Source organism: Pelobates fuscus, chromosome 3 (genome assembly GCF_036172605.1).
Source record: "Pelobates fuscus isolate aPelFus1 chromosome 3, aPelFus1.pri, whole genome shotgun sequence".
In the NCBI taxonomy this organism is placed as follows: domain Eukaryota; kingdom Metazoa; phylum Chordata; class Amphibia; order Anura; family Pelobatidae; genus Pelobates; species Pelobates fuscus.
The window spans coordinates 379082913-379106378 of record NC_086319.1 but is presented as its reverse complement, the minus strand read 5'-3'; the positions used below and the strand labels follow the sequence as shown (position 1 = coordinate 379106378).

At 40.6% G+C, this 23466-nt stretch overlaps 2 protein-coding genes across 3 annotated transcripts in view; one reads left to right on the top strand and one right to left on the bottom strand.

Annotated features, from left to right (window-relative positions):
- Window positions 1-347: 347 nt before the first annotated feature.
- On the top strand, window positions 348-4682 carry KLF1 (KLF transcription factor 1). Its single transcript, XM_063445945.1, has 4 exons — window positions 348-661; window positions 1259-1985; window positions 3812-3985; window positions 4075-4682. The coding sequence occupies exons 1-4, from the start codon at window positions 575-577 to the stop codon at window positions 4080-4082; spliced, it is 996 nt and encodes a 331-aa protein (XP_063302015.1). The 5' UTR covers window positions 348-574; the 3' UTR covers window positions 4083-4682.
- A 5791-nt stretch (window positions 4683-10473) lies between these two features.
- TSPAN16 (tetraspanin 16) overlaps window positions 10474-23466 on the bottom strand; it is a 68931-nt gene continuing 55938 nt past the window's right edge. For both annotated transcript variants that reach the window (XM_063449514.1, XM_063449513.1), the window contains exons 6-8: window positions 18831-18968; window positions 16220-16303; window positions 10474-10883 (exon numbers count right to left, since the gene is read on the bottom strand). In XM_063449514.1, coding sequence (XP_063305584.1) covers window positions 10830-10883; window positions 16220-16303; window positions 18831-18968 — 276 coding nt within the window. In that variant the 3' untranslated portion in view covers window positions 10474-10829. The remainder of the gene's footprint in view (window positions 10884-16219; window positions 16304-18830; window positions 18969-23466) is intronic.

Sequence of the window (23466 nt, the reverse complement as noted above, 5' to 3'; positions counted from 1 at the left end):
AATATATTTTTATTTCGATTTGATCTACTGTATAATGTCAACAAAGTGACCACTGACACTCCTTTTATGTTGTATAACCTTTTATTACATTGGTTACTGTAGAAACATTTCATTAATATACTGTATATTTGTTCATGTTAAAGTGCCCTTCTTTTAATACCTATGTATGTGCATATCTCTATACATTGTCTATATGAATACTAGCCAAATAATAAGTATAAAATACATTTGTATAAAACAACAAATACTCCCTCCCAAAGCAAAAGCTGACACACATTTTCTGGAGGGGTGGGGAGAGAAGGGGCAGGTTTTCATTTCTAGCCATTCAGCAACTGGTTTTAGAGAACTCAAAAATTCTTAAATTCCTCTAAAGCTATACTGTGTTTTCTGGCCAGATAATACTGACCTCAAGACAATGATGTGGTTTACAAGGGGAAACGTAGTAAATGGCCTTACAGGCTGTCAGCATAACTAGTGGACTGGACTTTATTACTTTTGTTTTTTGATTTGGAAATCAATTTGCTCAGGAACAATAGATTGCAGATTCTTGTGTATATATATACAGAGATACGGTATGTACCCAGAGCTGTGTACAGTTACTGCCACAATGGCTCTAGCATCCTGCGACTATCAAGGATACACACAGTATGATTTCCAACAGGTAAGTGATCAATTCCTTTATGGTTGGGGGTGATAAAGTTTATACTATGCCTTCCCATAACATATTTTATTTGTAATTCGGAATAGCCTTAAGCAAGCCGAGATTTGCTTTATGGTGCTACCATTTTTACTTCCACTGTTAAGGCTATTCCATGTATCTACTACTCTTTGTAAGAGAAGAATTCAGAAGCGGTTTTATGCCTCAACAATCTGCCAAAAAGAGGGCACAGGGGCAAGTGCTGGATGTATGAGATGCACTATACCAGGGGTAGGCAACCCATGGCATTCCATATGTTGTGGACTACATCTCCCATAATTCTCTTACAGTAATAATGTAGTTTAAAACATCTGGAGTGCCAAAGGTTGCCTACACATGCACTATACCATAAGAGGCTGTAGAGATACTGTGTTTTAAAAGCTGGAAGATGGAGAATTCAGGTTCAATTCAGATATAGGTCAGATATTTTGACCATGACAAACACATTACTCTTGTCCAGTTTCTACAATTCCCAGTTTAGTGAATGAACACCCTGTGCGTATGCTTATTTGAATAGTGTTAAAGGGCATTGTGATCAGGTTTTGTTCTTTATTTTTACAGCAGTATGGACATCATGGGGTGTCACAAACAGACCTTGTTGAGGCATCAGTTTTGGAAGATGTACATTGTCCACCCATGGCTAACTGTGGACATCACGTACAAGACGAAGACTTTAACTGGGACATTGATTTCCTCAACTCAAACTTCCCCGAATTTCTGGCAAGTACCAGTGCAACGATGCCAGTGCCCGTCACTGCATATCAAGAACAGCCCACCATAGCCACACGTCCTTCTGAGAGATTTAATTACTTCCATTACCACTATAGTGAAGATCTATCCATAGGATATCCATTTGGAAAATATTCAAGCCAAATGGGCAGTAATAATCTGGCTGAACACTCTGTGATAATGAGTGACAAAAACATATCTCCAAATCACGAGCAAGCAAGCCGTGGTGCAGACGATACAAATGAGCAGATCCAAGTTTTGAGTTGGCCTTACACTAAATGTAGTTTTCCAGGTATGGCCAGTCAAGACAATTTTACTGCAAACCTTGAGCCAATCTTACAAAGGACAATGGCCCCACATGTGTCCAATCAGACACCAAAGGCTCTCTCATCAAACACAAAAATATGTTCAAAACGCTCTGACCTCCTAAAGGGAAAAAACCCTGCGGTAAAACGTCGGTCAACTAAAGGACCGACTATTTATACCTGTGAATATGTGAATTGTAGCCGGGTTTACACAAAGAGTTCACACTTTAAAGCACATCTTCGCTCACACACAGGTAAGTGACAAATGTTATTTATAAAGAGTGTTATATTGCAGAAAACCTGAGTGCATTATAAAATCTGTAATATCTTATTACGGTAACCCGGCTCCTGAGTGCCTTATTACCCTGTAACATCTTATTACAGTAACTCGGCCCCTGAGTGCCTTATTACACCGTAACATCTTATTACAGTAACCTGGCTCCTGATTGCCTTATTACCCCGTAACATATTACTACAGTAACTCGTCTCCTGAGTGCCTTATTACCCCGTAACATCTTATTACAGTAACCCAGCTCCTGAGTGCCTTATTACCCCGTAACATATTACTACAGTAACCCTGCTCCTGAGCGCCTTACTACCCTGTAACATCTTATTACAGTAACCCGGCTCCTGAGTGCCTTATTACCCTGTAACATCTTATTACAGTAACCTGGCTCCTGAGTGCCTTATTACCCTGTAACATCTTATTACAGTAACCCAGCTCCTGAGTGCCTTATTACCCCGTAACATATTACTACAGTAACCCTGCTCCTGAGCGCCTTATTACCCTGTAACATCTTATTACAGTAACCCGGCTCCTGAGTGCCTTATTACCCTGTAACATCTTATTACAGTAACCCGGCTCCTGAGTGCCTTATTACCCTGTAACATCTTATTACAGTAACCCGGCTCCTGAGTGCCTTATTACCCTGTAACATCTTATTACAGTAGCCCGGCCCCCGAGTGCCTTATTACCCTGTAACATCTTATTACAGTAACCCGGCTCCTGAGTGCCTTATTACCCTGTAACATCTTATTACAGTAACTCGGCCCCTGAGTGCCTTATTACCCCGTAACATCTTATTACAGTAACCTGGCTCCTGATTGCCTTATTACCCCGTAACATATTACTACAGTAACCCTGCTCCTGAGCGCCTTATTACCCTGTAACATCTTATTACAGTAACCCGGCTCCTGAGTGCCTTATTACCCTGTAACATCTTATTACAGTAACCCGGCTCCTGAGTGCCTTATTACCCTGTAACATCTTATTACAGTAACCCGGCTCCTGAGTGCCTTATTACCCTGTAACATCTTATTACAGTAGCCCGGCCCCCGAGTGCCTTATTACCCTGTAACATCTTATTACAGTAACCCGGCTCCTGAGTGCCTTATTACCCTGTAACATCTTATTACAGTAACTCGGCCCCTGAGTGCCTTATTACCCCGTAACATCTTATTACAGTAACCTGGCTCCTGATTGCCTTATTACCCCGTAACATATTACTACAGTAACCCAGCTCCTGAGTGCCTTATTACCCCGTAACATATTACTACAGTAACCCTGCTCCTGAGCGCCTTATTACCCCGTAACATCTTATTACAGTAACCTGGCTCCTGAGTGCCTTATTACCCTGTAACATCTTATTACAGTAACCCAGCTCCTGAGTGCCTTATTACCCCGTAACATATTACTACAGTAACCCTGCTCCTGAACGCCTTATTACCCCGTAACATCTTATTACAGTAACCCGGCTCCTGAGTGCCTTATTACCCTGTAACATCTTATTACAGTAACCCGGCTCCTGAGTGCCTTATTACCCTGTAACATCTTATTACAGTAACCCGGCTCCTGAGTGCCTTATTACCCTGTAACATCTTATTACAGTAGCCCGGCCCCCGAGTGCCTTATTACCCTGTAACATCTTATTACAGTAACCCGGCTCCTGAGTGCCTTATTACCCAGTAACATCTTATTACAGTAACCCGGCTCCTGAGTGCCTTATTACCCTGTAACATCTTATTACAGTAACCCGGCTCCTAAGTGCTTATTACCATGTTAAAACTGCATCTATTCCAGGTGAGAAGCCATATGTATGTGACTGGCCAGGCTGTGAATGGAAATTTTCACGTTCTGATGAGCTCACTCGCCATTTCAGAAAACACACCGGTCAACGTCCTTTCCAATGCCACAACTGTCAAAGAACCTTTGCCCGATCTGACCACCTGGCTCTGCATTTGAAACGTCATCAAAGTACGTCAATGAGTTTGGGAAAAAGTTGGGCAGTATTGATATTTATACAATGCTTTACGCTTCATGGTTTCTTCAAATTTGTTTTGCAGATCCTTGATAATCCAGTTCCAATTAATAAATGGAACTGTTTTCAAGAAATGGGTTCAAAACTGTAGTATACAGTGGATTTGAAGCCGAGATGTTGCCTGACCACAACGAGACTGCAGATTTTAGAAGCCGTATGGTTCAGTATACGCAATCAGTGTGGAAAAGCTAAACAAAAAAAGTTGAAACTATTTCTGCTCATAAGGTTGGGTTTCTGGCCACTCCGCTCCTCCAGTTTTGTGACATGTTTTAATGAGCTAATATGTTGTATATATAGTCTATATGGGTATCTGGTCTGGTCAGGCTCTTATTACCACAGGAAAACACAGTGAATTTAGTTTACTGTAGAGAGGCACTTTCTGGGTTTGACATTCCTAATGGAAGGAGATGTAGGTTAGGTATCTTTGACCTGTGAAGCTAATGGGCTAAGGAATAGGTGGGAAGGATTACTGTTTAATATTATTTTTCCCTCTCTTTATTTCTTTCTCCTTCTCTCTCTTTCTCCTGACCTTTCAGACAGAAGTTCAGCTCAGTGCAGATCCTGGTAGCGTAGGTAAATAATATTAATGTATTCAGTCAAGCTATGCATGCTGTGTACACCAAGTCACGTGGATAGTCTGTGTCAGTTAGTGGTACCCTGTTAGATGAAGGATTTGATCTGGAATGGCGAAAAGGGTTGATCACAAACTCTTACAGAACTAGAATCCACTGAACTTTTGCAGCTACCTTGTATTTTGCATGATCTTTTCTGGGTTTTTAGTTCTGAGTTTTTAAAATGTTTGCCACATTTCTTGGAATTAGCTTTTTGTAAATCCAATAAGTGGCTTATAATAAAATAAAAGGCAATTTTGTTTTAAAACTTTGCTTTTGTCTTGGTTTGTTATTCTATTGCCACTTCAACGCAATGCCCTATTTAGGAAATAAACCCGAATGTGTCTAATATATTGGTCTAAATTGAGCTATGCTGCTGTGTGGTCACTTATTTGTAAAAATAAAAATAAAAAAATCTGTGATTATACATTGTTTGTAATGCAATCCAACACAAATGAATACTTTATTATACCCACATTATTTTTGATCTGTATTTTAGTGTTCAAAACTAAGTAAGTTAGATTTTTTGTTTAAAGTTTTCTAGTAAGCAGTAATAAAACTAACAGTATAATGTACCAGACATTAAATTCCAGTATATAAACACAGAGAAATAAACATTCAAATTCTCACAATATAATGACTCCCAGGTAATGGACCAATTGATAAACAAAGGATTGGTAAACAAGAAAAGGATACATTAGATGTCTTTGTGTAGTTATAAAATGTTGAAAATTTTAAAATGTTTCATGCTTTCCCAAATTTCATAAATCTCAATGTTTCCAAATTCAGCAAAACAGTCCCAAATTTGGGTATCTGTAGCACTGTACTGAACCGGTTCTCTGGTGACCCCTTCTGGAGACACCTGACAAGCTTGCAATGTGTTAACAGATTTCATGGCATTTGGCCATATATTTCGCCAGTGCTCTGCCACATTGACAGGATTTTATTTACTAAAATTGAGAGCTGTCAGGAATTCAAAATTAATTTCAAATATAAAGCCAAAATAGATGAATTAAAAAAAAGCTCAATGTCAAATACCCTTGCAGTTCTGTGAATTCCTGACAATTCTCCAACATATTCCACAGCACTGTATAATTTTGGTATGAGTTGGAAAGCCGACTAAGAGTAAGCCCAATTTTTAAGGCCTCAATTTATTATTTTTGGATAAGCCTTTTAATGATTTCAAATTTATGAAAGTGTTTTAAGACTGTAATATTTTTGTTATAAATGTTATATATTTTTTTGATATTTTAATATTTTGCAAAAAAAAAAAAAAAATAATTAAAAGTTTATCCCAAAAAAATGAAATTAGAAAAGGTCGTCTAAAAAAATAAGTCAAAGACCAAGGCTCTATAACAGAGAATATTTGCAGCAATGTTCCGACGTCTGTGTGAAGAATTCCAAGAACAATGGTGACACACCCCATATTAAAACAGGGGACACACCCCATATTAAAAGAACACTATATCGTTAAGCATACAAATGTGTATTCCTAACGCTACAGTACCCAGTCTAGGTCCCCAGCCCCTTCTTGTAGGGAGAAAAATATAAATACAAGTTTCACTTACCTCCATGGCTAGCACCACCTCCAAGGCTGAGATCATCAAGATTCCACAGGAAAGCATTGGGATAATTGCTGCAATGCACCAATCAGATGGTCTCTCTGCTATTTCGGCTGAAGTGCCAATAAAGGCATTTAAAATCTGCAATGAAAACTTGGAAGTCCTGCAGAACACCAATGTTTTCACTTCACTAAGATAAGGAGGTCTGGGTGCTACAATTTTAAATTATATTTTCAAGAAGTAGGTACCCACATATTTATATCCATATAAATATATATATTAAAATGCGTGTACACAAATTAATGGGTAATAACACTCAAAGGAAAACTGACATTACATGTTAATACAATAGAAAATATAGAAAAACGGATAGCAATTGTGTTTAATTTTGAAATAAATACATACATATAGGGACATCATTCCTTTTTTAGTTGCATCTCTTGGCTTACATTTCTTCTATGGGAGCAGTCAGCATTGATTTAAGACCTCTTTGGTTGGAAGCACTATCTATCTGATCAAACTCCATGCATGTGTCCCGGGCCTCATGCATTTGAAATTCATGCTATGAGCAAGATTCTAGCCATTCAAATTGTGGATGGTCCTCAGGTGCATAAATTATTTGTAAGATGGTCTTTGACAGCAATTTAAAGAACGGTTACTGCATCACTTGACCATAAGTATTTTGCCTGCCCTGGACCCAATCTTGGATGTAACTTTACACGGCTTTACTAGTCATTGCAGGACCAAAGTAACTAAATGGGATATAATATAAAATTTTGCAAGTGTTGAAATATACTTTGCCCGCTGTCACGTCAGTAGTGCAGTATATATATTAGTGTGTTTTGCCACTCCTAATGCAGGCTTACTGATGTATAATACAATCAAGAAACAAAATTACTGACACGAGTGTTTCCAGTGTGGGAACGTATTCATTTTTTCAAATTTAATTTAAATGTGAATCTCAGAATGCTTGTCTTGATGTTATACACAAGTCATATGGATGCTAGCATTAGTCTATCAGGTGCCAGTTCAAGTATAGGTCCCATGTGAATAAACCGGCAGAAAAACAGCTCTTGGCTGATCTATTGCAGGTGATCCCATAGAGACTGGCAGTCAATAAGGTGCAGAGAGGGGAGGGTGCAGACTTGCTGCTAGGCATTTGCTGTTTACATCCCAAACTGGCATGTGACATCTCCACAGGGAATGTGAGGATAGGGGAGCTATAGAACATAAAATCTGTAAGTAAAGTGAGAGGTTTATCTTTGCCACTGCACGCTCATTTAAATAAATTTGTGTTGAATATGAACAATCCTTTAGTACAGTAGGATTCTCAAAATGATATGTTTAGGTAGCCTCAGAGTCCTCAAGCTCAGGTCAAGAAAACTAATTGGGGTTTAAAATAGTGGGGTCTCCGGCTCGCACACTGAAAAGGTCAGTGTCAGTTGATATTTTCCCTGAGGAACCATCACTTTGGGAGCAACAAATTGAAAAGGGTTTTCCGAGTCGTCAGTGGGTAGGAAAAGGACTCTCACCTGGACAGAGACCAGGATGCACCAGTTGCCATGCCGCCACTTACCCTATTGCGAATGCAGAAATTACCCATCTTTATTAGCAATATCAATAATGTTCATTGATAGGCTGAGGCACTGAATTCATTGACCTCAGAGGAATTAAAGTCTCAGAGGATCTACTACAATTAAAACGTGCTACCTTCAAGTTATACCCAAATCTCTAAAGTAGGAATAATAACCGACTGAGCTATCAGTGCTGCTGTCAATAATGTTAGTTCTCTTGCACTTTAATAGTTATGACAAGGCTGCTTTGCTGACTATGAATTGAAGATGTTTCTTGGAAGCCTGATTACCCTCCAGGCTTCAGAGCTGCATTAATTGTCTCCTGTGGGACGCACATCTTAGGACTTCAAAGCAATAATAAACTTGTCTTACAGTCAAGGCATTGTACAATGAACTATACTTAAATTAGAAAACCGTAACTTAACAAACAGAGAAACTGTGATAATATTACACTTTGCAGTTTGTTTCAGTCCAAATAAAATTTCTGCCAATTCACTAGAATCGATGGAGATCGAGAACAAATTGATTTGTTCTGTATCCATTTGTATTGATAAGGTTTGCAAATGATGCAGTTATCTACTGAACAACTGAAGTAGAAAAAGGCTTTTCTTAATTTTAATCTCCCAGCTGCTTAGTAGATAGCTTTCTAAGCTGGTATCCTTAAATATGGCAATCTCATGTAAGCAAATTAGAGATATATCTGCTAAACTGCAGAAAGATAATAATCAAATATTAATCTGAATTGAAATTTTCTGAATTTCGGACAATCTGAAATTAGAAAATTAACAAATCTAAACAAATGTTTCTCTCTGTGCACATATCTAGATAAGTTTAAAATGTTAGAGAAGATCTGGCAACGGTTAGGTATAACTTTTAGCAACACATTTGCTAAGTGTTTGTTTTTAATTTGTACTTTGTTCCCAAGAAGAAGATGTTTCTATGCCACCCCTGAATGGTGCAATCTGTCTGTAAGGAGTGGGATCATATTATACCACACCACCACTAAGTAATGGAGTCACCCGAACTGGATAATGCCATGATTGCCACTGCAGGGTGACATATAACCGCTTATTGACCATCAATGGGTTGGGATTAGCTGACAACTGCCATGACCTAAAACAGCTCAATAGTAAACCCAAGTCATCATTTTTTGTCAATGTTTGTTTTATTCAGTAAAAGAAAATATATAATATATGTAATAACATTAAGGTAAAACTTTATCATCAAGTCATATGCAGAAAAGCAACTGAATAAGATAGCCCTTTTAACATAGAAATATATAAACAGTGCAAAAGGCACCAAATGGTAAATGAACAGGTAGGTTGTAAGGCAAAATTAAAATCCTAGATTTAGCACCAGGAATCTGTCAGGTGTTAACGACAGTTACTAAACATATGGGACACTAGACACAGAGATGAACTAATGTTCCAGGGTAATTCTGGTCACTATAAATGCTCAGTAACCATTCAGCAATAGGGACTAGTAGAGTTATTCTGTAAGTATTTTACCAGCTCTGCTGCTTTATATGTTTCAAAAATGTATATCCTAACAGATAGTAAATAATGAATTATTGCAGTTTCTGCTGCTTTATGTGATTAAAGAATTGTGAACTAGCAAGCTTTCAGGAGTTGAATCTTTTATCAAGTCTAATGCACAATACGTGACGAACAAAAGATCTCCAAAAAGGTTGCTTTTTTTTCTCTCAAAAATTCTGTCAATTCAATATAAAATGTATTGCATGCTACTGCAACAATCCTTTGTTTTGCATCTGTATCATTGAACTAGTACAGATCCTGAAAACAAATGTAATCTATGTATGAATGAACAAATGAATCTAACTATGCAGTGGTCAGTCATAGGGAAATACTAAAGAGGCTTTCTAAGCTGATCACTACTGGGCACTACAATGGTTATAGTACCAGGAGTCCCCAGACCCTAATCCAGGGTGAGTAGCTCAACTGATTTTTAAAGGTTTAACACTTACCAAGGGTCCACCAGTCACCTGCAGTCCTGTCCCCTCTTTAGATATAGCTAAAACTTTAGTTCCCGATGCATTGTAGATATATTAATTACTATCCTATCTGGAGAAAATTAATTGGATAAGTGTGACAGATGATGCTCTCATGTAATGAATTCAGACTGAAAAGGGATGGAAATTATGTCACTAATGTGGTGAAGAACTGAAATCTGAAGATGAGGTTTGACCGCAGGCGACCGTGGGTAAGTGTAAAATGTTTGACTACAAGATGTTGGGCAGCACTAGGGGACTCCTGGCTTCATAACCACTGCAGCACACTGTAGAACGTACGGTGCTTAGAGTGCCCTGCTAACCGTTTCCCTTCCAGAGCACTGCACTATATTATAGTTTAGTCAAACATAAGAATTAAATATGAAAGAAAAAACATGAGCATTAAAAATAGAAAAATCACAACAGAGCACAACTTGTAAAGAATAACTAATTCGGTCCTCAATTTAATCAGTTTGAATCAGCATCAGAAATTATTGCAATTAGTTAGAAAAAAATATCTTATTATTTATCTACAGGAGTCCCCAAAACGTCTATGGGAATTTCTGGAAGAAATCATTTGAAATATTTGTTCTAACAGATTAAAATGATTTATGATGTTGATTCAAGCAAATTAAATGTCTGCCTCTATGACTATATTTACAATTTGGAATTGGTGTACAGTCCTCCTAGTACTAAATAAAAAGCTCTGTATAATGATGCTGAGTACATTTACAATGAAGGATGAAGCTGCTTTGAGGTGATGATAGGTGATACATTTTCAGAATATCCATGAAAACGGTGGTATGTTTGACCAGATCAATGATGTATATGAGATTTAGCGCAAACCACAGATAAGAGGGATGTTTACTGATGAGTGCCAGCTAACTGTATCTGATAAAGGTTTCAGCAACCTTGAACCCTAATATTGGTGTAACAGCACAGAGGATTGTATGCATACTCTTTACCATTATACATTTTGCACATTCGCGATAATTGGAGGGAGGCTGGTCCACACTGAAGTCATACTATTTGTTGCCAATCATAGAGTAGAGAGCCATGGAGACTATCATGGCTGCAATCTGTATTGGGAAAAAAGACACACATGGTACAATAAGGATATCACTAATTTAAAAAAGCTTTTATTTATTTTGTTGTAATGGGATGGATTTATCACTAATAACAAAACAAAACTTCAGTTAAATAAGACAAAATGATTGTCGTTAATATTGTCTTTAATTTATCTCCCTAGTAAATCACATAGGGACCAGCGTCCAGTTCAAAATCCTAGTCATAGCAAGGTTTTACGGCCATTTGCAGAAAATTGATGCCAGACTAATCACTGCTCTACCATCACCCTACAATCACTGAGCTTTACGGACACTTTAAGCACCTAAACAACTTGTTATCATTAATTATAAACTGCCAACACATTCAGCAGCGCTGTAAAAAGTTGGACTAACAAACGTGGTTGGAGCAAGACATGGTGAACGTACAAGAACAGAAGTCGCTGAGGGCCCTGCCCTGTTTTGTGCAAAGACCCTGTCCCTTTTTTCCCCAAACAATGTTAAACATTACCATGTTACCATTACCATAATTATTTTTTTTTTTTTTCAATTCTTTATTTTTGTTGTGGAGGAAATCTCCACTGGTTTTGGTGGTATCATACAATCATTCAATACAGGATAAAAGTTAGACACAACTTAAGTCAACAATATACATAAGTCATTCTTATTTGATCGCGTTAACATCTCCAGTGTGGGCAACGATGAAATAAGGGAGAGAGCTGTAGGCCCCAGTGACTGAATATCATGCTAGCCGCTCATCTGGGCCTGGGATATAGGTGAACAGGTTGGTACAGCATGCTATCGGTTCCAGCGGTTTTAAGGTATATCATGCGGTGCATCATGCCAGCGGTTCGTAAGGGTTTGGGATTAGCACGTTTGGTTTGCCGTGCCGACTGCTCAAGCGGGCCTGATAGTACAGTGCGCCAATAGCTTGTGGGGGCCTATGGGCATCTATTTGGGCCGACTTAGCAGTAGCTGAAGCGGACCTATGAGGGTCCAATTGATATAACACACTGGCCACTCTTGTGGGGCCAAAACAAACTAGTCGCTCGTGTGAGTTTTAAAATAACCACTCGGTACAACCCATTGGTAGTTCTCGTAAAGAGAACTGGTATTGATTTATACTCAGTGGCGGACCAGATGGGCGACTCGCATGGAGTTAAAGTAACCTCATTGGTATCACCTGTTCGTAACTCTAGTGGGGTGGGAGTAGATACGGTAGTGGGGCATGTTGGATACTCTTGGATAGTTAAATTAAGCAATTTGACAGTACAGGTGAGCAACTCATGCAGAGTTGAAATAACACTCTCTATTGTACACGTTAGCAACTCAAGTATGGTTGAGATAAACACATTGGGGGAACATGTTAGTAACATTTGTGGGGTTAAAGTAAGTACTTTGATGAGAAACACGTTAACTACGCCCTTGGTATTAAACTATATATACATTGGTGGACCCCGTTAGCAATTTGTGTGGGGTTGAGGTATACCTCTTGAAATTACATATCTGTAACATTAGTGAAGCTAAATTAAACGCCTTTGGAGAATGTGTTAGCTACTCTTGTGGGGTCGTCAGAAGCAGAGTGACGGCACAGAGTAACGACTCATGTGGGGGTGAGATACACCCTTAGTTGGTACACGGTAGCAGTTCGGGGGAATTGAAAATAGTCACATTGGTGGAGTATGTGAGCAACCTCTGTGGGGTTAAAGATGAACTGTTTAGCTCCTCTGAAGCAAAGTTTGCCCGGCTATAGGGTAAAGGCAGTCAGTGTGGCCATATGGATAGCAGTGGGGTAGGTAAAGTCTAGAGAGCTCGAGAGGGACAAAAAATAAAAATAAATATAAATGTGGCATCAGTCTCGTGTGAAATAACGGGGCTTAAGTCCCACCTGAGCCTCTGTTTAGTCCTTTCCATCAGCTTGGTTGTGGTCCCCCCTCTGGGTTACCTGGCTTATGGAGGGTACTGGTGAGTAGGTCTTCGTTCCGCCATCGCTGTGCCAGGGTTTTCTCTTCCTTCGATGGGATGTTTGCGTGTTTGTGGCGTCTGGTGCTCTGCGGGTGGCAGCCGTGGCAGTTGGAGTTTCCCCAAAAGATCCGTTGGGTCTTCCCCCGCGGACAGCGACATCACTGTGTCTCCATGCGGTACCACCAGGGTACCCCAGGCGCCCCATCTGTACTTGACTCCATGGTCTCTGAGGACCCTGGTGACCGGCATGAATCTGCGTCTTTCCAGCAGTACTGCGAATGGCAGGTCGTCGAAGATTTGCACTTGGCAGTTTTCCACAGCGAGGAAGGGGGTGTTCTGTGAGGTGGTTAGCACTGCTGCTTTCACCGCCGCGCTCCGAGTGACTGCAATAATGTCCCTGGGAGCGCCCACTGGGGCTGTAGCGGCCTTCCGAATCCGAAATGCCGAGGCTATAGGTGGTAGTCCGCCTTCTCCCCTCTCCTCCATCACCGTGGCCACTTTGTTGGCGAACTCCAGCACCGACTCAGGTGCCACCGTCTCCGGCACCCTCCTGATGTGTATATTTTTCTTACGGTGCCTGGCCTCAATGGCAGTGACGGTGCGTGTGAGTCGCTGGAGCTGCTGTGAGAGATCTGCCACGGTAGCTCGGGTCTCTGTGAGGGTGGTGTCCCTTTCCGCCTCTCGGGCCTCCACCGCTCCCAAGCGTGACACGATGCCACCCATTTCTCCACGCACTCCGTCCAAGTCTTTCTTCCACACCCCCCGGAGCTCAAGCAGGAGCCTTTTAATGTCCCCTTTGGTTGAGGGTGACGTGTCTGAGTCCTCCCTTTGATATACTCTGCTGGGGGTTTGTGTTGTCCCTGGTCCGTCTTCGTCAGGGGTTACCTCCGACTCACTGGAGCTTTGAGGCCTGTCCGGCACCATTTTAGGCTGTGCTGGCCGCTGCGGCCTATCGAAGGACCGTCTGATGTCGGGTAGTGTGGAAGCCTCCGATGCCAGTTGTCTACGGTGCTTGCGCCCCATCTCTCTCTTGGGGGGGGTCAGGGTCACTAATGTTCCAGCTATAGGGTTAGGTTGCTGGTTTTCGTGGCTTTTTGGGGCTGTTTTCGAGGTGTTTAGCAGGAGCTCCCTGCAAACACGTCTGCTTAGGTGCTCGGCTGGCTACGCCCCCGTGAGGGATAATTTTAAGTGAAATTTATTTATTAGATTTTCTTTATTGGTGAAGCTGAAGCATATTTAATGAGCATTTGTGAATGAATGTCCGGAAACTGAACGACCGGACTATAACTGTTGCCTACCCCATGGCACGGATCGATGAGTTGCTTGATCGCATGGCAGGGGGGCACTTCCTAACTACCCTAGACCTGTGCAAGGGGTATTGGCAAATCCCTCTGGATGCGGCCGCCATTTCCAAGTCGGCATTCGTCACCTCATTTGGGCTATACCAGTTTCGAGTTATGCCCTTTGGGATGAAGAATGCCTCTGCCACGTTCCAACGAATGGCGGACCGACTCTAGATGGAATGCAGGACTTCGCATGTGCCTACCAAGATGATATTGCTATCTATAGTGGCACTTGGGAAGCCCACCTGACGCACTTGGCTACAGTATTTGGGAAGATACAGGAAGCAGGCCTCACGCTATGTAGGTATGGCAGAGGTACAATACCTGGGGCACAGAGAAGGGTCAGGCAAGCAGAGGCCAGAACCAGCCAAGTTAGACGCCATAGCAAATTGGCCCCAACTGCGCACCAAAACCCAGGTATTAGCGTTTCTGGGCACTGCAGGGTACTACCGAAAATTTGTCCCTGAGTACAGTGGCCGTACCGACTTAACTAAGAAGTCATTGCCCAAACAGGTAGCGTGGTCCCCGGAGTGTGCAACAGCTTTCCAGAAGCTTAAAACAGCCCTGAGTGAGGCACCGGTATTGGCGGCACCAGACCCTACCAAAACATTTCTCGTTCATACAGATGCCTTAATGTTTGGGCTGGGAGCCGTGCTAAGCCAAGTGGGGGACGATGGAATGGAACACCCGGTGGCATACCTCAGCCGCAAACTACTACCCAGAGAAGTCAGCTATGCCACCGTGGAGAAGGAATGCCTGGCGCTAGTATGGGCATTAAAAAAGCTTCAACCCTATCTTTATGGTCGTTCTTTCACCTTACTAACTGACCACAACCCCCTCATATGGCTCAACCGAGTTTCTGGAGACAATCCTCGTTTGCTCTGATGGAGCCTGGCCTTACAACCCTATAATTTCACACTACAATATCGCCCAGGCAAGTAAAACGGTAATGCTGATGGCCTTTCACGCCAAACGGAATTGGAGTTATAAATATCCTACCCGGACATCCCCAAGCCGACCCGACAGGTTCTAGGCGGGTATGCTGACCCATGGAACTAAGGGGGAGTAATGTGAAGAAAATAGACTTTTAATTCAGGACTTTGTCAGGCCATTTATTATTTTTATGTTTTATTTGTTCGGTAGATTAAACTACCGAACACCGACCACCCTCCTGGCTCATTATCTACAAAGGGAACTGTCAATCGAGCGCTCTCTTCGGGTGGCCGCCGTTCGTATAGCCGAATGCCACGTGGAAGAGAAAACGGCGGCCATCTTTTGTGCACGAAAGGAGGCAGCGGGACTTGGTGGTCGAATGTCTGGAACTAAAATCGGAACCCTCGACTTCTCGAACAACGCTAAAAACATACGAACGCCTGCTTCCTTTTCACGAACAGCTAGGAGAGCGCCGTTCGGTAATTTAGTTCCCATGAACAAGGAGAACAATCGCTCCTATGAGCCAGGGGGCTCCATTCATGCTTTCATTAGTTTATTTTACTTTATCGAAATAGACAGACCGCACATACTGAATTCATGGAACTGTTTTGGGTAGGAGCCTCGTGTGCAGTCGGTAAAATGAGACTTCCATACATTTCGAAAACCCCTGAACCGATCTGGGTGATTTTTTAATATGTTAGTCACCCAGATCAGGGCTATCAGGGGATATGTCATTTATGGGGATACCATGTGTTTACGGGTACGTTTTGGGGAAAATATTTTTTTTCTGCCTGGAGATAATTGGGTTATCCCTTAGCTTACCTAATTATCTCACAGGCAGAGAGGAGGGGATTGTATGTTTGCAGTGGGAGTGTTTCACTTTGTCAATGTAATACTATTGGTTGTAAGGTACCATAACTACCAGCGTTCGTAACACAAACAAATACAGGCACGTGGTCAGTCATTCAGATGGGGGAATGGTAGCAGAAGAACAGAGCTCTCAATAAACCCTATGGCAGCAATCGGAACACTCAAAGAACAAGGGTGTTAAATCAGGATATACCGTTTATGAAGCATTACAATGTTTTACTGGTTATGTTTATTTCTCACCTCTAGAGCACAGATTCCCAAAGCAACACCTCCAACAACTTTGCCATTCTTATTAAGGAAAAGCTCAAATGTTTCAAAGCAACCCTAATGGGAAAGACAGAAAACATAAATAGGCTTATTTACGAAAATGAGAATTGCTGTGAAATCAAAGTGAGTTTTAAAATCCAGGATGCAATAGCCGATTTAGAGAAATACTCCAAGTCAATTGTTTACAGTTTGGCTGTTTTGACCTTAAATTTAAAATTCACTTGAAATTCTGAGCACTTATAATATGGCCTGGTATTAATTGAGGACTGGCTGTAGGAATATGGCCTGGTATTAATTGAGGACTGGTTGTAGGGATATGGCCTGGTATTGATTGAGGACCGGTTATAGGGATATGGCCTGGTATTAATTGAGGACTGGTTGTAGGGATATGGCCTGGTATTGATTGAGGACTGGTTATAGGGATATGGCCTGGTATTAATTGAGGACTGGTTATAGGGATATGGCCTGGTATTGATTGAGGACTGGTTGTAGGGATATGGCCTGGTATTGATTGAGGACTGGTTATAGGGATATGGCCTGGTATTAATTGAGGACTGGTTGTAGGGCTTTGGCCTGGTATTAATTGAGGACTGGCTGTAGAGATATTGCCTGGTATTAATTGAGGACAGGTTATAGGGATATGGCCTGGTATTAATTGAGGACTGGCTGTAGGGATATGACCTGATATTGATTGAGGACTGGTTGTAGGGATATGGCCTGGTATTGATTGAGGACTGGTTATAGGGATATAGCCTGGTATTAATTGAGGACTGGTTGTAGGGCTTTGGCCTGGTATTAATTGAGGACTGGTTGTAGGAATATGGCATGGTATTCATTGAGGACTGGCTGTAGGGATATAGCCTGGTATTAATTGAGGACTAGTTGTAGGGATATAGCATGGTATTATTGTACATTGAACCCAGTAAGAGCTCTATTACAAGTTTTAGTGATAGAACCTAGTGGCAGATCTAGCATAGATTCTATGCATACATCATAATGAACCAACTAGAACAGGTTGGATGGATATCCTAGCGTTAATTTTACAGATACAGTGTCCTGTCAGTTCTAGCACTGGCTGTAGGGATGCAAACTGACACAAGTTCTAGAGTTGGCTTAAGAATACAGTTTTTAAGTTTATGAAGGCTACAGGGCATCAGACATATTTAAATCGCTGGCTCCGTAAGCAGACACCCACCGATTCTGGTCTAGCAGACTGGCCCCTCCCCTAACACAAAGCGAATGCAGAGGCCCAAAACTCTACTTACAGGCTCCCTAATGGGAGACATGTGAGGGCCTGCATCACTCCTATCAATGGCCAATGGCCATACTAAACACGCTCCCTCACCCAATAGTACAAGTGCCAAAGCTGAGCCTATAGCACCAACATTCCTAAGCTGAGCACATAACGCTGTCTACTAGCCCCTCAGAGAAGCCGCACGTCTTAACGGTTACTAGTACGAGGGAATAATGCAGGGCTTTATCTATTAAAAATCGGGTGGCATAGTTTCTGTAAAAATTTAACTGTTATATGATGACTATCTTAAATGTATTTCATTCATGTTATTTCTCTTTTATGTTTTGCACATAATGTACTACGTGTTTAACTCTCATATACCCACAAAAAAAAAAAGAATAAAAAAAAAAGGAATACAGCCAGGTATAAGGCCAACAGCTAATTTTAAAGTGACTCTCCATGGATTAGTTAAAGGGACACTCTAGGCACCCAGACCCCCTAAATCACCCCTAAATCCCTTTCCTCAGATGTTGAGGTTAGGACTCTATCAAATATTCTGTACTCTGCCCTTGGGTTTTTACGTCCAAGATGCATTATCTTGCACTTATCCACATTAAATGTCAGTTGCCACAACTCTGACCATTTTTCTAGTTTACCTAAATCACTTGCCATTTGGCTTATCCCTCCTGGAACATCAACCCTGTTACATATCTTAGTATCATCCGCAAAAAGACACACCTTACCATCAAGACCTTCTGCAATATCACTAATAAAAATATTAAAGAGAATGGGTCTAAGTACAGATCCCTGAGGTACCCCACTGGTGACAAGCCCAAGCTTCGAATATACTCCATTGACTACAACCCTCTGTTGCCTGTCACTCAGCCACTGCCTTACCCATTCAACAATATTGGAATCCAAACTCAAAGATTGCAGTTTATTGATAAGCCTTCTATGTGCAACAGTGTCAAAAGCCTTACTGAAATCTAGGTAAGCAATGTCTACTGCACCACCCTGATCTATTATTTTAGTTATACAGTTGTATTTTCCTATAATTTACTTTTCCTCACACATGAGAGTGGAAATGAGGTATAAATGGTTGCTGTGTACTTCGGAAAACATGTTTCTGGCATCAAGTAAATATATCTGACCAAAGTCTGCATGATGCTCTCCTTTTCGAGTTTAACTGTCTGTATTGTCCCTAGGGATACAATCTGTGTCAATTCTAGGGCTGTTTTGATGGTTACAGTATTACTATTTTCAAGTTTGCCACATAATAGTCAGAGAAACAGAATCTATAAATCTGGATACTTAGAGAGTTTGAGTATGTTTAAGGTCTGTATTCCATACCTTCACCTGGCTGCTGATGTTGTTTGCCGTACACGGATTAAAATAGAGGCAGCACACATCAGGATACTGATGAGAATGTTCTTTGTAATAGAAGGAGTTGTTGAAATCTTGGTAGCCGTTAAATCCACAGCAGTTGAACTGCAAAGAGAAGGGTGAAAAAAAACAATTGAGGTGTTTAAAACTTCCTACTTTTCAGTGGAACTAAAATAAATTAATGTGAGAAACATAGAATGTGACGGCAGATAAGAACCATTCGGCCCATCTAGTCTGCCCAATTTTGTAAATACTTTCAATAGTCCCTGGCCTTATCTTATAATTAGGATAGCCTTATGCATATCCCACGCATGCTTAAACGCCTTTACTGTGTTAACCTCTACCACTTCAGCTGGAAGACTATTCCATGCATCCACTACCCTCTCAGCAAAGTAATACTTCCTGATATTATTTTTAAACCGTTGCCCTTCTAATTTAAGACTATGTCCTCTTGTAGTGGTAGTTTTTCTTATTTTAAATATGGTCTCCTCCTTTACTGTGTTGATTACCTTTATGTATTTAAATGTTTCTATCATATCCCCCCTGTCTCGTCTTTCCTCCAAGCTATACATGTTAAGATCCTTTAACCTTTCCTTGTAAGTTGTATCCTGCAATCCATGAACCAGTTTAGTAGCCCTTCTTTGAACTCTCTCTAAGGTATCAATATCCTTCTGAAGATACGGTCTCTAGTACTGCGTACAATACTCCAAGTGAGGTCTCACCAGTGTTCTGTACAATGGCATGAGCACTTCCCTCTTTCTACTGCTAATACCTCTTCCTATACAACCAAGCATTCTGCCAGCATTTCCTGCTGCTCTATTACATTGTCTGCCTACCTTTAAGTCATCAGAAATAATCACCCCTAAATCCCTTTACTCAGATGTTGAGGTTAGGACTCTATCAAATATTCTGTACTCTGCCCTTGGGTTTTTACGTCCAAGATGCATTATCTTGCACTTATCCACATTGAATGTCAGTTGCCACAACTCTGACCATTTTTCTAGTTTACCTAAATCATTTGCCATTTGGCTTATCCCTCCTGGAACATCAACCCTGTTACATATCTTAGTATCATCAGCAAAAAGACATACCTTACCATCAAGACTTTCTGCAATATCACTAATAAAAACATTAAAGAGAATGGGTCCAAGTACAGATCCCCAAGGTACCCCACTGGTGACAAGTCCATGCTTCGAATATACTCCATTGACTACAACCCTCTGTTGCCTGTCACTCAGCCACTGCCAAACCCATTTAACAATATTGGAATCCAAACTTAAATATTGCAGTTTATTCATAAGCCTTCTATGTGCAACAGTATCAAATGCCTTACTGAAATCTAGGTAAGCAATGTCTACTGCACCACCCTGATCTATTATTTTAGTTACCCAATCAAAAAAATCAATAAGATTAGTTTGGCATGATCTCCCTGAAGTAAACCCATGTTGTCTCTGATCTTGAAATCCATGTGTTTTTAGATGTTCAACAATCCTGTCCTTTAACATGGTTTCCATTACTTTCCCTACTACCTTTCTTGTGAATGGGCACAACATTCGCTAACTTTCAATCGTCTGGGACTACTCCTGTTAACAATGATTGGTTAAATAAATCTGTTAATGGTTTTGCTAGTACACCATTAAGCTCTTTTAATAACTTTCGGTGTATTCCATGAGGTCCAATTGACTTATTTGTCTTTACTTTTGACAGTTTTAATAGAACCTCTTCCTCTGTAAACTCACATGTAACAAATGACTAATTTGTCCTTTTTCCTAACTGAGGCCCCTTTCCTTCATTTTCATCTGTAAATACTGAACAAAAATATTAATTGAGGCATTCAGCTAGACCTTTATCCTATTCTACATACCTTCCTTCTTTTGTTTTTAATCTAACTAATCCATGTTTTACTTTCCTTTTCTCATTTATGTATCTAAAAATGTTTTGTCCCCTTTTTTTACCGACTGTGCTATTTTCTCTTCTGTGTGTGATTTCGAAGCTCTTATAACTTGCTTAGCTTCTTTCTGCCTAATCCTATAGATCATTCTGTCTTCCTCACTCTGAGTTTTTTTTATAATTACTAAATGCTAACTGTGACAAACTGCCATTTGCCACTGGGCATTGGAGAAGACTGATTGCCAGCCTCCTGCCACATGACTATGGCCCTGTGGTGTATGGCCCTTTAAAAACAGTGTATGGACATATTGAATCTTTTGGGACACTTTTTCTGCCATTTGAATCCATGGGAAGGTGTGCCTCTTCCCCTCCCCCTGTCCCATTGTTCTCCAGCAGGGCGTTGTCCCAGGGACACTGCCAAACCAGTTGGAACTGGCTGTTTTGTCCCTCCTCGGTCAAAATATGACTTCCACCTATCTCCTGAACCACTTAACCGATTCAAGTAAATTTTGGATATGTTTGTCCCCCAATTATGCTGGTTATAAAAATATAAGTTTCATTGATATTGCATAAACTCACAAAGTTATGAAAATATATAAAAAATGTAACTTTTCAGCTTGGAGATAATTGAGTAGATACAGTTAATTAACTCAATTATCTCCTAAGCAGAGGGGAGGAATTCACTGTAACTGCCGGGTGTGCTCTATTGTCATCTTGTGTATGATTGGTTGCTGTAACTGTATTGTCGGTGCCCCACAAGGTCCAGTGGGTGGTGTCTAACCTGTAAAATCCTGCATAAAAGCAGCAATAAAGGCTCAGTGGAGTCAGATCTTCTTGACCCTCAACACGTAGTCTTGTCTCGTGATTGGAGGGAACTGCTATATCACACTGGGGATTGCTATGCTCTGCATACTCCCTTGAGCTTTAATCACTTAGCTCTTTTAAGAGCTTGTTCCTGATACGCTCTCTTGAAGGAGAGGTCTTCCCCACACGGTCCTGGAGGACAGAAGCTGATCCGGGGTGGACGGAAGATGGCGAGACTCTAGTTAAGCTAACGCGGTTGTGGAGTCTGCGGTGGTTTTGGTGTCCGGTGCGGTGCTTGTGGTCCTCGGCGCAGGCTAGGAAGCGTCCATCAACGGAAGGTACTCGGTCGGAGTACGGGAGTTTTGTTACACTAACTTTTTGTTTTTTACTATTTTGGCCACATCTGCGGAGTAAGTACCACAGTGGTTTCTTGAATTTTTTGCTTTTACTGACAAGCCTAATGCAATTTTCTGTTGCCTTCAGCAGTGAAACTTTTAAATAATCCCATTTCTCTTGGACTCCATTTAAATTGCTCCAGTCTGATAATGACTCCTTTCCACATATTCTAATTTTAGAAAAATCTGTTTTTCTAAAGTCTAAAACTTTTGTTTTTGTGTGGTGTGACTCAGTCACTGTTCTTATATTAAACCACACTGACTGATGATCACTGAATCCTAAAATTTCACCTACAGTAATAACTGATCCCAAATCTCCATTTGTTAACACTAAATCTAGCATGGCCTCCTTACGAGTTGGTTCCTCAACGAGTTGTTTTAGAGACAATCCCAGTCGGGAGTTTAGAATATGTGTGCTCCTGGCACAAGCAGCTATTTTGGTTTTCTAGTTCACATCAGGAAGATTAAAGTCACCCATGATGATAACTTCCCCCTTTATTGTCATTGTAGCTATTTATCAGTGTTTAGATACTCAGTATTATTATACAGTGCAGTGTGTCCATTATCAGTGTATAGATACTCAGGATTATTATACAGCGCAGTGTGTTCATTATCAGTGTATAGATACTCAGTATCATTATACAGCGCAGTGTGTTCATTATCAGTGTATAGATACTCAGTATTATTATACAGCGCAGTGTGTTCATTATCAGTGTATAGATACTCAGGATTATTATACAGCGCAGTGTGTCCATTATCAGTGTATAGATACTCAGTATTATTATACAGTGCAGTGTGTTTATTATCAGTATATAGATACTCAGTATTATTATACAGTGCAGTGTGTTTATTATCAGTGTATAGATACTCAGTATTATTATACAGTGCAGTGTGTTCATCATCAGTGTATAGAAGATACTCAGTATCATTATACAGCGCAGTGTGTCCATTATCAGTGTATAGATACTCAGAATTATTATACAGTGCAGTGTGTTCATTATCAGTGTATAGATACTCAGTATCATTATACAGTGCAGTGTGTTCATTATCAGTGTATAGATACTCAGTATTATTATACAGCGCAGCGTGTTCATTATCAGTGTATAGATACTCAGTATTATTATACAGCGCAGTGTGTTCATTATCAGTGTATAGATACTCAGTATCATTATACAGTGCAGTGTGTTCATTATCAGTGTATAGATACTCAGAATTATTATACAGTGCAGTGTGTTCATTATCAGTGTATAGATACTCAGTATCATTATACAGTGCAGTGTGTTCATTATCAGTGTATAGATACTCAGTATTATTTTACAGTGCAGTGTGTTCTTTATCAGTGTATAGATACTCAGTATTAATATACAGTGCAGTGTGTTCATTATCAGTGTATAGAAGATACTCAGTATCATTAAAAAGTATATTATCAGTGTATAGATACTGTGACGGTAATTGAAATCAACTAGGTGGATTTAGCTGTGGATTCTTTACAGCGCCACCTGTTGGTTGCAAGG

What these genes read in the sequence shown, in the direction of transcription:
- KLF1 (XM_063445945.1), top strand. Translation starts at nt 575, where the DNA reads ATGTACCCAGAGCTGTGTACAGTTACTGCCACAATGGCTCTAGCATCC. An exon ending in CACAGTATGATTTCCAACAG is followed by an intron (nt 662 to 1,258) that starts GTAAGTGATCAA and finishes TTATTTTTACAG; the next exon opens with CAGTATGGACATCATGGGGT. An exon ending in ACATCTTCGCTCACACACAG is followed by an intron (nt 1,986 to 3,811) that starts GTAAGTGACAAA and finishes CATCTATTCCAG; the next exon opens with GTGAGAAGCCATATGTATGT.